Here is a 12267-nt window from a genome sequence, read left to right as displayed (position 1 = left end):
TCAAAATGGGATACATGTATCTATTTCTGAAAAAGAATTTCAATGCATAGCCATTGGTTCATTGTTGTAAGGATTTTGTGTACTTTCTTAATTTTTGTATCATAACATTATAAGGAATCAACTGTGTATCTATTCTAAGCTAAAATTTCAACTCTTATTGAAAATTATGCTTTAAGGAATTTAAATACAAGTAAACTTACTACTTTAATGTAGTACAGAACTTAACTTAAGACTCATTTCTTATTTTAAATCTATTTTCTTATTTCAAATCTATTTTCTTATTTTAATAAAAAAGGTCTTGAATTATTGACAAGCACATAAATTCATTTGTTTCAAAAGCTAGATATAAAGTAAAATTTGGTAGGGGTTCTGGTTGATCATATTGCAGCTTGAGACAAAAGATAGAAATAAGGCAGTTGATAAACTCTTCAGTCATTTTAATACATTCTACTTTTATCTGTACTATACCGTGATGAAAACATACATATTTTCATTTAATATATGTAATATTTCATCAAACTGTTTTACTAAAGTAATCGAAATGTAATCGAAAAGTAATCGATGATTACATCATAATTTTTGCTGTAATCGATTAAATTACGATTACATGTAATCGAAGATGTCTTCAATTACAGATTACTGTCGATTACTGGAAAAAATGTAATCAATTACAATCGATTACAATTACAGATTACGATTACCCCATCCCTGGTTGAGGCAAACTAAAGTTAGAAAACGGACACAAAAAATTTGTACTTGATCTTAGTTTTGTGGTAATGAATATAGTGTTTAGGTTTCATAATGTTTGGTTGGGGCAAACTTAAGTTACAGAATGGAAACTAAAAATTTTGGCAATCTTTCCATTTATAAAGGGGCATAACTCAATAATGGTTAAAGTGACACTACCCAAATTCAACTTGATCTGTGTTTTATCAGTGGAAGTCAAAATTAAACATTGCATTGTATAAAGCATTGATTGTAGTTGATTCAACTATAATCATAGACAAAGGAAGATAACTCCAATTTTAATAAAATGCTCCGCAGGGCGCATCTTGATACGACCGCAGAGGTCGAACCCTGAACAGTTGGTGCAAGTATGGACACAACATTCAAGCTTGATACAGCTTTGCATTTGGATTGTGATTAAATATTTGACACAGCATAGGTTTCTGACACAGAATGAATGTGGTCTAAGAACTTAAAAATTTTAAATTGGACATTCACCTATTATGGTCCAATATCCAAAATCTTAATACATGGTTACATTCAGCATATCAAAGAACCCCAAGAATTCAATTTTTGATGAAATCAAACAAAGTTTAATTTTGGACCCTTCTGACCTCAATGTGGACAAAGTTGATAACGGGGCCCAAAAATCAAAAATCTAAATACATGGTTAGATTCAGCATATCAAAGAACCCCATATATTCAATTTTTGTTGAAATCAAACAAAGTTTAATTTTGGACCCCGATTTGGACCAACTTGAAAACTGGGCCCATAATCAAAAATCTAAATACATGTTTAGATTCAGCATATCAAAGAACCCTAAGAATTCAATTTTTGTTAAAATCAAACTAAGTTTAATTTTAGACCAATTTGAAAACAGAATCAAAAATTAAGAATCTAAATACATGGTTAGATTCGGCATATCAAAGAACCCCAATAATTCAATTTTTGATGAAATCAAACAAAGTTTAATTTTGGACCCTTTGGACCTCAATGTGGACCAATTTAAAAACGGGGCCCAAAATCCAAAAACTAAATACACGGTTAGATTCAGCATATTAAAGAACCCCAAGAATTCAAGAATAAAACCCCATTGAAATTGGTCAAGAAATAAGCAATTTATACGAAGTATCTTCTTTTGCACAATACTGTGCAATTAAATATTTCTTGCTATTGCGCAATACTGTACAATTGACAATTTCTTGCTATTGCGCAATATTGTGCTATTGGATATTTCTTGCTATTGCGCAATACTGTGCAATTGAAGATTTCTTGCTATTGCACAATACTGTGCAATTGAAGATTTCTTGCTATTGTGCAATACTGTGCAATTGAAAATTTCTTGCTATTGCACAATACTTATTATATAATAATTTACACATCCTGTTTGGTGTGCATCTCCTACCATATCATTATTATTTGCTTTTAAATATAAATCAGTAATAACCAACTAAAAATGGAAAATTTTAAAAGAAAAAAAAAAAAAACCCCCCCCCCCCCCCCCCCAATTTTTTGAACCCCCTTATCATTCATCACCCCCAAACTCAATCCCAGCCTTCCCTTTGTGGTATGGTACCTTGCAGTACAATTTCAGAGAGATCCATACACTTGAACACAAGTTATTGTCTGGAAACTAGAAAAATGTGTTTTTTGGCCCCTTTTTGGCCCCAAATTCCTAAACGTTTAGGGCAATAACCCCCAAACTCAAACCCAGCTTTCCCTTTGGGATATGGAACCTTGTAGTACAATTTCAGAAAGATCCATACACTTACACACAAGTAATTGTCCTGAAACTAGAAAAATGCTTGTTTTTTGCCCCTTTTTGGCCCCTAATTCCTAAAATATTGGGGCAATTACCCCCATCATCAATCCCAGCCTTCCCTTTGTGGTATGGTACCTTGCAGTACAATTTCAGAGAGATCCATACACTTGAACACAAGTTATTGTCTGGAAACTAGAAAAATGCTTATTTTTGGCCCCTTTTTGGCACCCAATTCCTAAACGTTTCTGAAATTACCCCCAAACTCAATTCCAGCTTTCCCTTTGTGATATGGAACCTTGTAGTACAATTTCAGAAAGATCCATACACTTACACACAAGTTATTGTCATGAAACTAGAAAAATGCTTGTTTTTTGCCCCTTTTTGGCCCGTAATTCCTAAAATATTGAGGCAATTACCCCCATCATCAATCCCAGCCTTCCCTTTGTGGTATGGTACCTTGCAGTACAATTTCAGAGAGATCCATACACTTGAACACAAGTTATTGTCTGGAAACTAGAAAAATGCTTATTTTTGGCCCCTTTTTGGCCCCCAATTCCTAAACGTTTCGGAAATTACCCCCAAACTCAATTCCAGCTTTCCCTTTGTGATATGGAACCTTGTAGTACAATTTCAGAAAGATCCATACACTTACACACAAGTTATTGTCATGAAACTAGAAAAATGCTTGTTTTTTGCCCCTTTTTTTGCCCCTAATTCCCAAAATTTTGAGGCAATTACCCCCAAAATCAATACCAGCATTCCTTTTGTGATATGGAACCTTGTGGTACAATGTCAGAGAGATCCATACACTAACACACAAGTTATGTCTGGAAGTTACAAAAATGCTTATTTTTGGCCCCTTTTTGGCCCCTTATTCCCTTACAGTTGGTACCATAACCCCTAAAATCAATCCCAACCTTCCTTTTGTGGTATTGAACCTTGTGGTAAAATTTCATAGAGATCCATTCACTTAAACTAAAGTTAGAGTGTGAAAACCAATGTGTCTTCGGATGACGACGACAACGACGACGACGCCGCCAACGTCATACCAATATACGACCACAAAAATTTTTTTGCGGTCGTATAAAAATTACTTGATATTTACAAGAAAATAAAAATTTTGCAATTGTTCCATTTATAAAGGGGCATAACTCTATAACGGTTAAAGTGAGGCCACCAAAATTCAAACTTCATCTGTGTTTTGTGGTAATAAGCATTGTGTATAAGTTTCATATCATTTGGTTGAGGCAAACTTAAGTAAGAGAACCAGAAACTAAAAATTTTGCAATTTTTCCATTTATAAAGGGGCATAACTCTATAACGGTTAAAGTGACGCCACCAAAATTCAAACTTGATCTGTGTTTTGTGGTAATAAGCATTGTGTATAAGTTTCATAACATTTGGTTGAGGCAAACTTAAGTTAGAGATCGGAAACCAAGTTTGGGAGGTATGTACGTACATACGGACAAGGGTAAAACTTAATGCCCCCACCGCTACGGCGGGAGCATAATAAAAAACAGAATAAATAGTACAAAATTTTTTTCAAATTATTCAGGCCTTATAAAAAGTATCAAAATTTATACTTATACATCAATTTCTAGGTCCTAAGAAAGAAGATACAAAAAATGCAGACATTGATATTTCTATGGAGTTGTTTTTCAGTTTCAGCCATAGACAATATGTATATTTAAGAATTGAATGATTCTTTTTATAGTCTTATTGGGATGTAAAAGCATTATCCTAGGCACATTTTGTTTGAAGCATGAAGCGCTTCATTCTAAAAATGTGCACACGATCAACCTTTTACAACCCTATAAAACCATAAAAAGAAGCATTCAATTCTTATAATTACATTTTAATGCTACAACCATGAAATTAAGAGTTATATCAAGCTTTTTGTTTGTTTTCTATGCATTGTTTTAAGATTGTCATGGATAGCATGTGCTGTCATAGCTGTTGTATTTCATTTGGAAATACAATTTGATATTGGAGTGCTTAACAATTGTTGTCAGCCAATCAAAAATTATGGATTCCAATGAAACAAACATGTAATTATTCAATAATAAGGTGAGTATTCATTTTTCTGTCATCTTCATACATTATAATATGTTTGTATGCAGGGAATATTCACCTTTTTCAGAAAAATGTCCATTGTGAAGTGTCTCTTATCAAGAATATACTTTAAAATGTTACAAATCTAAACACATTATATAATATTGAAAAACAGTTTTCTAAAGCTATTCTTGATATTTGCCTGCATTTTACAACTTTCTATTGATGACCTACCTTTAATACAATCTTTTTCATTTCTTCATCAGGAGACTGGAACTCTCTAATCAAGATCAACATCACTTCTCTGGTATAGTAGTTAGCATACTCAGCATCCATTAAGGGGATTAAATATCCAATAGCCTTCAGGAAAGCAGCCAAACCCTACAAATACATGTATGTGATATAACGTGATAAACTGCTAACATAACTGGTACATACAGTTCAAAGGCCTTAGGGACCTGACACAACTATGTACCTTTATTTCAGGTCTGGTCTTCTGAGGTCGATAAGTTTCACCAGGGATTTTTAATTTGTTGGTTTACAGAATTTTAATCTAAAATGTTAAGGGAGGTCTTTTGAGGGAGAAATAGGGGGGAAAACTGATCTTATAAAACACAACATTGAATAAGTTTACATTGTATTTCATCTTTATCTACTTATATTTTGTAATGTTCTGTAACTTTAACAGCCTATGAGAAAGAGTCTGTTTCACCATTGATGACGACATACATTGTGTGTTTGAAACTGCTGATCAAATATGTTTTGAACTAAAATCTTATGGAATGATGTCTGTATAAAATAGCGCATAATTTGAAAATGGGGCATTTTGTGCAAATATATCTGTTAATCAATAAATTAGAAAACTCTCCCTGTGCATCATGTTTTGGGATTTGATTTTTTAGCAAAGTATTTCTAATCAAACATACTTTTCCATTTCATCTGCACCAATAACTTTTTTATAATAAATTACGAGAAACAAAAATTCACAAATGTTTACAATTGTTATTGTATAGAATAAAGAGATGTGGTATGTTTGCCAATGAGACAAATATCCACCAGAGACCAAATGAAGTAGATGTTAGCAACTATGATTGCTGTACAAGAAAATTGATGGGCATAGTATGAATATTTTACTACATATTTTGAACTTCAATGTTTTTTTTCAAAATGTTTTTAGGACTTAGAAATTAATCTTTTAACGCATAAAGGTTAATTCATGTTCATTTTTCTTTGAGGGGATTTCAAAATATACCCAGTAAACCAAAATTAAAAAAAAAATACGATTCATTGGAGTTAAAAATGTATTAAAGAAATGAGATTTTAACAGAACTAATAAAATACTTCTACTTAATTTTTCCTGAAGCCTTGAAAATCGGTACCCAACAAATTAAATTAATATGCAGTATACGTGATATATATTCTTTTTCCTTCAAGATATTTTTCTTCAGTGTTTTCTTCCTTGTCACAATAATCTGTTACATATGTTTTCAAATAAACAGTGTTCTAGTAAATGAACTTTCATTTTCATTTCAGTATAAACAAATGATCCTCAGAAATTGAAATTCAATTAAACAAAGAAACATTTCTTCTTTTCATCTTTGTTAAATCTGATTCTTTACTTCCTCCCTGGCCGGGCTATATATATATCCTGATACTAACCTTTCCTCTGTGTTGCCTGATACCCTTCCACAATGGTTTCAGTACACTATCAAAGGATTCAATACCATAAGGAGTGGCCGCCTCTGCAAGAGCAGCTAAAGCCAAAGCTGTAATGGTTCTCACTTTCTGCTGTTCATCCACTAGACCTAAATATAGTTAAAAAAAAAAAATAATATGAATAATCAAATTACAAATTGTTGGCAACAAAAGTATACATTTTTTTTTATAAAATACTCATCTTAAAAGATTTTTACTTAACAAAAATACAATTCTATTGAGATTTATTCTTGTTTGTTAGAGTGTAAATATAATGACAGTCTAGAACGGTAAACAACACAAGATGTCAAACAATTCCACCATGTCTGAAAGTTTCATGAAATTAAAAATACGAAAAGGACTAAAAAGAACAAATGTCAGCGGAACATAAGAAAAAGTGTAATATGGACCTATTTTACTAGTAATTTTTGGGGCCCTTTATAGCTTGCTGTTCGGTGTGAGCCAAGGCTCCATGTTGAAGACCGTACTTTGACCTATAATGGTTTACTTTTATAAATTTTGACTTGGATGGAGAGTTGTCTCATTGGCACACATATCACATCTTCTTATATCTATTTGACTGTAATCTGACCTACTCCTTAAAGTGCACTGCAATGCCTGTTAAGATGATCAAATATCTTATACTAAAAAAGATAAAAATTTCTGTGTATACTTGAACAAGTGCCATTGAAGCATAAAAAGTAAGTCAAATAGCCATATGCCTGCTTGTTGACCTCCCGAAAGTCAACCATCTTGGTCCATTAGAGAAGGGGTATAATTATATAACTTTCCCTCTTTCTGAGAAATTGGTCTGAATGAACATGCCCTAGTGCACAAAGGCACATGGCAAATGCACTTCATTAGAGCCCAACAATTCAAAGTGGACAAACTACAAAATACAGAAAATTTAATGTTCACTTGTCTATGCCCCTAAAATACACATGTACTGCATGTTCACTTGTCTATGCCCCTAAAATACACATGTACTGCATGTTCACATTCTTCACCTTTATTTTTCAGTATGTAGCACCTTAACGTAATTTGGGGCTCACATGGAGTTAAATAATATATAAAGATTAACCTCACCATGTTCAATAATTTCTACTAAATTTTTTAAGTGTGGCAATATAGCACAACCCATCAAGATGGCAATCTGTTGTACAATTTTAATTCCGGTATGTCTAGCTTGCCAACTCTTCTTACTCTTACATACAGCCTTCAAGAATGGCAGGAGTGATGGTATTCCTAAAGCTGAAGCGACAACAGCAAAGGCTCTAGCTGTGGTATTACGGACATACTCATCCATATTGTCAATATCAGGTCTCATTGTAGAAATCATAGTAGCCAAACCAGCAGCCTGTAAAACACGGTACATTTATTAAAAGTTGACATATCTAAACATTACCATACACTGATCAGTACGATTTTATGTTGTTTTTTTATGTAATGATTAATTTTATGGGCTGTTTTATACAAAATTTATCTTTGAAAAGTCTGGTCCTTGTAATTGAACCAGTTCAGACATGTTACTCCAGTTTTTCATAATCTCAACCTATAAGTAGATTTGGCTAAGTCCATATTTTGATATGAGAATCCACAAAAATCACTCAGATCAAAAGGTCAAATAGCAAAAAGCAACAATGTCCCAAAGATGATTTATCTTAGCAAATTTAGTTGTAATCTGTCAAGCTGTTTTAAAGGAGTTGCAGATAAACAAAGTCTGACACAGACTGCAACATGGACAACACTAGACAACAAGAGATATCTCTGTGTTACTACAGCTTTGCTATGAGGAAACACAACAATACTAGAAGCCCATTCTAATACATACTGGATTCATGGCAAATAAAACAGTTCACATCCAATGTAAGGATACAAAAAGCAAAACAGCAATACTGTAGCACAAAAACATTGCTGATATATTTTCATTTCAGTTTCAAAATGAGGTCATGTTTGGCAATGATTTTGAAGTAATATGAGCCTTGATACATTTGACATATGAAATTTTTACCTTGAAATAACACAAAAGAAACATGCGGAATGAACCTGAACCAAAAACCTTATCAGTTCCTCAATCATATAATATTGGTATAAATAAATCAACATGTTGTGGATCAAAGCTATACAGTATTGTAAGACAGTAGAGGTGAATATATGCTATTGGAATCCTAGTACCATCATGATTTCTTAGTAACAAATTTATAGACACTAAAATATGTGAAAAAAATTGACACAAGTATGGCCAAGAAACTAAGTGGCAATGTATAAAATGTTTTTTTTTGTACCAACCTTTGCTAAATTAGATATGATTTCTCTGCCCTCAACTCTGGCATAATAGTCTTCATCAATCAACAAGGGTTCAATAACAACAAGAATCTTGTGAACATATGGTCTCACCAAATCATCAAGTTTGTACAGGATACGATCAATGACCTTTACCAACAAATGTCTCTCCTGGTCCTCCAATGTAGGAGACATAAGTAAAGGTAATATTTGATTGAACAGGGGACCAGCTCCAAATTCTCTGGCTTTGTCTGTAATCTGTCTTAAAGCAGCCTACAAAATAAAGAACTGTGTAAGTCATAAAACAATATATTTTGGAAACACTTGTCTGAGTCTGAGTATGATAATCGTATTCGAACGTTTTATGACCGTAAGCCCAGATCTGCTTAACCACAGAAAAACTTTACATTATGGAAACATCATATTTTTAAGTTTCTACTAATCAATTTTCTTTATTACATTTTGTATTACCAATTATCATAATGAACACCATACTACTTCATCAAATTATACAGCTATAGCAATGTTTTCTATAATCACTCAAATCATACAGCTATAACAATGATTTCTATAATCACTCAAATTATACAGCTATAACAATGATTTCTATAATCACTCAAATTATACAGCTATAACAATGTTTTCTATAATCTTTGAGTACTAACCTTTCTCATGGGAGGTGTTCCATTTTTTATTTTCAGTAACAGTTTCATGATCTTCCTTTCTTTCTGTTCCTCTGGACTCAGTGTTTCTTCATCAATATCAACCTGTTATGACAAGTACTAATATCAACACATCCATAAATACAATAAATTGCATGCCATTCATAAAAAGATTTTTTGTATTAAGAAACATTTTTGTAACTTGAATAATGACTGATTAATAATGTTATATACCGATGACCATGAATTTCTTTAGTCAGGACAACCTATAACTGGCTATCATACTATTCAGTGCAAAGTTAATAGAATAAACAAGTAAAATATAATGCCTCCTTTCGTTTAAGGGAAGACTTAATTAGGTTTTAATAATAAAGCTATTACACTTACCAGAAGTTTATCAAAGTACTGCATATCATCAGGTTTCATCATAGGCAGGTTACCCTTAGGCTGCATGTCTACAATTTGGACCTTGTTGTCTGGAGTCTGGATACGAAAACCTGTTGGGGTACCTGCTATAGGTGTGGGTGTGGCTAATAACCTTCTGGCTGGAGTTCTGATTGGTACATATCCTGCTGGTGGTTGCAAAACCTACAGTGTAAAAATATACTCAAATTAAATAATATTCACAATTGAAAATAATTATGCAACAAAAGATATTTTCAAAACAATGTCACTTATTATGCTTATTAAAGTTTAAATTTAAATAGATTTATATTATTGAGGATCACCAATAATAAATCATAATATAATTTATGTGTTGCTTTCTTTCGACAGCTGAGCCATCTACTTCAAATTTTCCTGAGAACCCTATTTATACCAATATTTTTACCTTGTATCCTGGTGGCAAAATGGAATCTAATTCATCATCTCCAAGTGGTCTGTTCCTTTCATCTATTTCTCTCTGCCAAGTGAAGGCTTGTAGCTGTTCAGGTGTCATGGACATCAACTGTCCAGGAGAAGGTGTGGCCATGGCCATAGCTTTAGCCCCTATAGGAGTGGCGCCACTGGGAGTGAAACCTGCTGGTGTCTGTCCTCCTGGAGTAAATCCGCTAGGAGTTGATCCACCTGGTGTTGTTCCCCCTGGTGTCATACTAGGAGTAAGTCCACCTGGGGTGTGTCCACCACTTGGAGTGGCACCACCTCCACCACCACCACTTGGTGTGGCACCAGGTGTTTCATCCCAACGAGATCGTCTTTTGCTTGCCCCTGGAGTGGGTGTGTCCTGTATTAAATCTCCACCTCTATCTGTTTTAGGTGTTTCTGCCCATCCACTACCATGTCCAGGGGTTTCTACAAGAAGCAACAATGATTGAATTGTAGAAAAGTTCAGTACATGCCCAAGTCTCACTTCTGCAACTTTGTTGCACACAAGACAAAAACTCACATTTTTACCCTCAAGTTGCAAAAAATATACAGATTAAACTAGGAGAAAATAAAAAATAAGCTGTCACTTGAAAAATCAATTTGGCTATGACATACATGTATATTCTTTTGACATCATAAAGATAAAATGCCAGATTTAAGTAAAAATAGTATAATTTCAATTACATTTTAACTAAATCAATATAAAACACAAGCATCCGTCAGAGGTATTTTTGCAAGTAGGGTAATAATTACAAAGCTGATTTCCTGCTAGAATATCTGTTTGAATAAATTTTGTTTTAAATATTAATAAAAGAACAGAGTTCTTATGTCCCCCATGTTGCACATACTTTATCTGTCCAAGGGCTATAACTAAAAAACTTCTTTTTTTATTCTTTAAAACTTTTTATAAATATTTTAGAGAAAAGAAGGCTTGAGAGCAAATTCATTGCAATTTCCAATAAAATTAATATTCCCAAGGGGCATAACTTTTTTTTAAATATTAAATCAGCACTGATTTTCAAAATTTTCCCAGACATTGCTGATATAAACCTTTGATAATAGATTTGACAACAAGAATGTGTCCATAGTATACAGATGCCCCACTCACACTATCATTTTCTATGTTCAGTGGACTGTGAAATTGGGGTCAAAACTCTAATTTGGCATTAAAATTAGAAAGATCATATCATAGGGAACATCTGTACTAAGTTTCAAGTTGGTGGGACTTCAACTTCATCAAAAACTACCTTGACCAAAAACTTTAACCTGAAGCAGGACAGACGGATGGACGGACGGATGCACAGACCGAAAAGCATAATGCCTCTAGGTGGGGAATAAAAATCAGGCCAAAATTGTACACGAGAGCGCTAACAATGTAATTTTCCATATAATTATTATTTCCTAGGGGTATAACTCTTTTAAAAATAGTTGATCGGCACTGATTTTCGAACTTGTCCATTGAAGACTTGAAGACATTGCTGATATAAACCTATGATATAAGTTTCATAAAAATCTAGAAAGAATTGTACACATGAGAGCGCTAACAATGCAGTTCTCCATATAATTAAAATTTCCAAGGGGCATAAAAATAGTTGCTAGACACTGATTTTTAAATTTGTCCGAGACATTGCTTATATAAACCTATGATATGAGTTTTATACAAATCTGGCTAGAATCGAACACGTGAGAGCGCTAACAAGACCGGACGGACAGATGCACATATAGACGGATGACTGTTTTTCTACGTCCCTGCAACAGTCGCGTGGGGAAAAAAACAACTACTGCAGTGACTTTCAATGATAACTGACAACTTTCAAAACATAAAATTTTAGAAGAACAAGAAATGATTGTAACAGGATGCTGTTACGAAGTCTCCCAAACGAAGCTCCCATAATTCGTAATTCCCAGGGTCGCCTGACATTGGGCAACGTCCAGTGAAAATTGGTTTGGTCCAGTCTAGTTATATGCATTAGTGATGCCTGGGGACTAACCCTGTATACCATTCAAATCATCTTGGCATGACAAACCAGAATATATATGGTTTAGGGTGGGGATCTCGACCATTTACAAGATACTAGAACATTGGGGGTGGGGGGAACACCTGGGGACTGACCCTAAACGTCATTCAAATGTTCGTTACATGACGAACAGGAATATATATGGTTTAGGGGTGGGGATCTCAACCATTTACAAGATATTAGAACATTGGGGGTGGGGGGAAC

The 12267-nt window shown here is 33.7% G+C and overlaps 1 protein-coding gene and 1 long non-coding RNA gene across 3 annotated transcripts in view; one reads left to right on the top strand and one right to left on the bottom strand.

Moving 5' to 3' along the window:
* Positions 1-12267, top strand: part of LOC127728560 (uncharacterized) — a 173566-nt gene that overhangs the window by 21519 nt on the left and 139780 nt on the right. The gene's annotated exons all lie outside the window — the stretch shown is intronic.
* The window catches only part of LOC127728507 (splicing factor 3B subunit 1-like), a 50394-nt gene that overhangs the window by 15535 nt on the left and 22592 nt on the right, over positions 1-12267 (bottom strand). For both annotated transcript variants that reach the window (XM_052235892.1, XM_052235893.1), the window contains 7 exons: positions 10011-10471; positions 9569-9769; positions 9185-9286; positions 8526-8792; positions 7323-7593; positions 6201-6346; positions 4776-4922 (listed from right to left, as the gene is read on the bottom strand). In XM_052235892.1, the coding sequence (XP_052091852.1) occupies positions 4776-4922; positions 6201-6346; positions 7323-7593; positions 8526-8792; positions 9185-9286; positions 9569-9769; positions 10011-10471 (1595 nt within the window). The remainder of the gene's footprint in view (positions 1-4775; positions 4923-6200; positions 6347-7322; positions 7594-8525; positions 8793-9184; positions 9287-9568; positions 9770-10010; positions 10472-12267) is intronic.

Source organism: Mytilus californianus, unplaced genomic scaffold (genome assembly GCF_021869535.1).
Source record: "Mytilus californianus isolate M0D057914Y unplaced genomic scaffold, xbMytCali1.0.p SCAF_2, whole genome shotgun sequence".
Lineage (NCBI taxonomy): Eukaryota > Metazoa > Mollusca > Bivalvia > Mytilida > Mytilidae > Mytilus > Mytilus californianus.
Note: the sequence above shows the minus strand (reverse complement) of the source record. Positions and strands in the feature narration are given on the sequence as shown.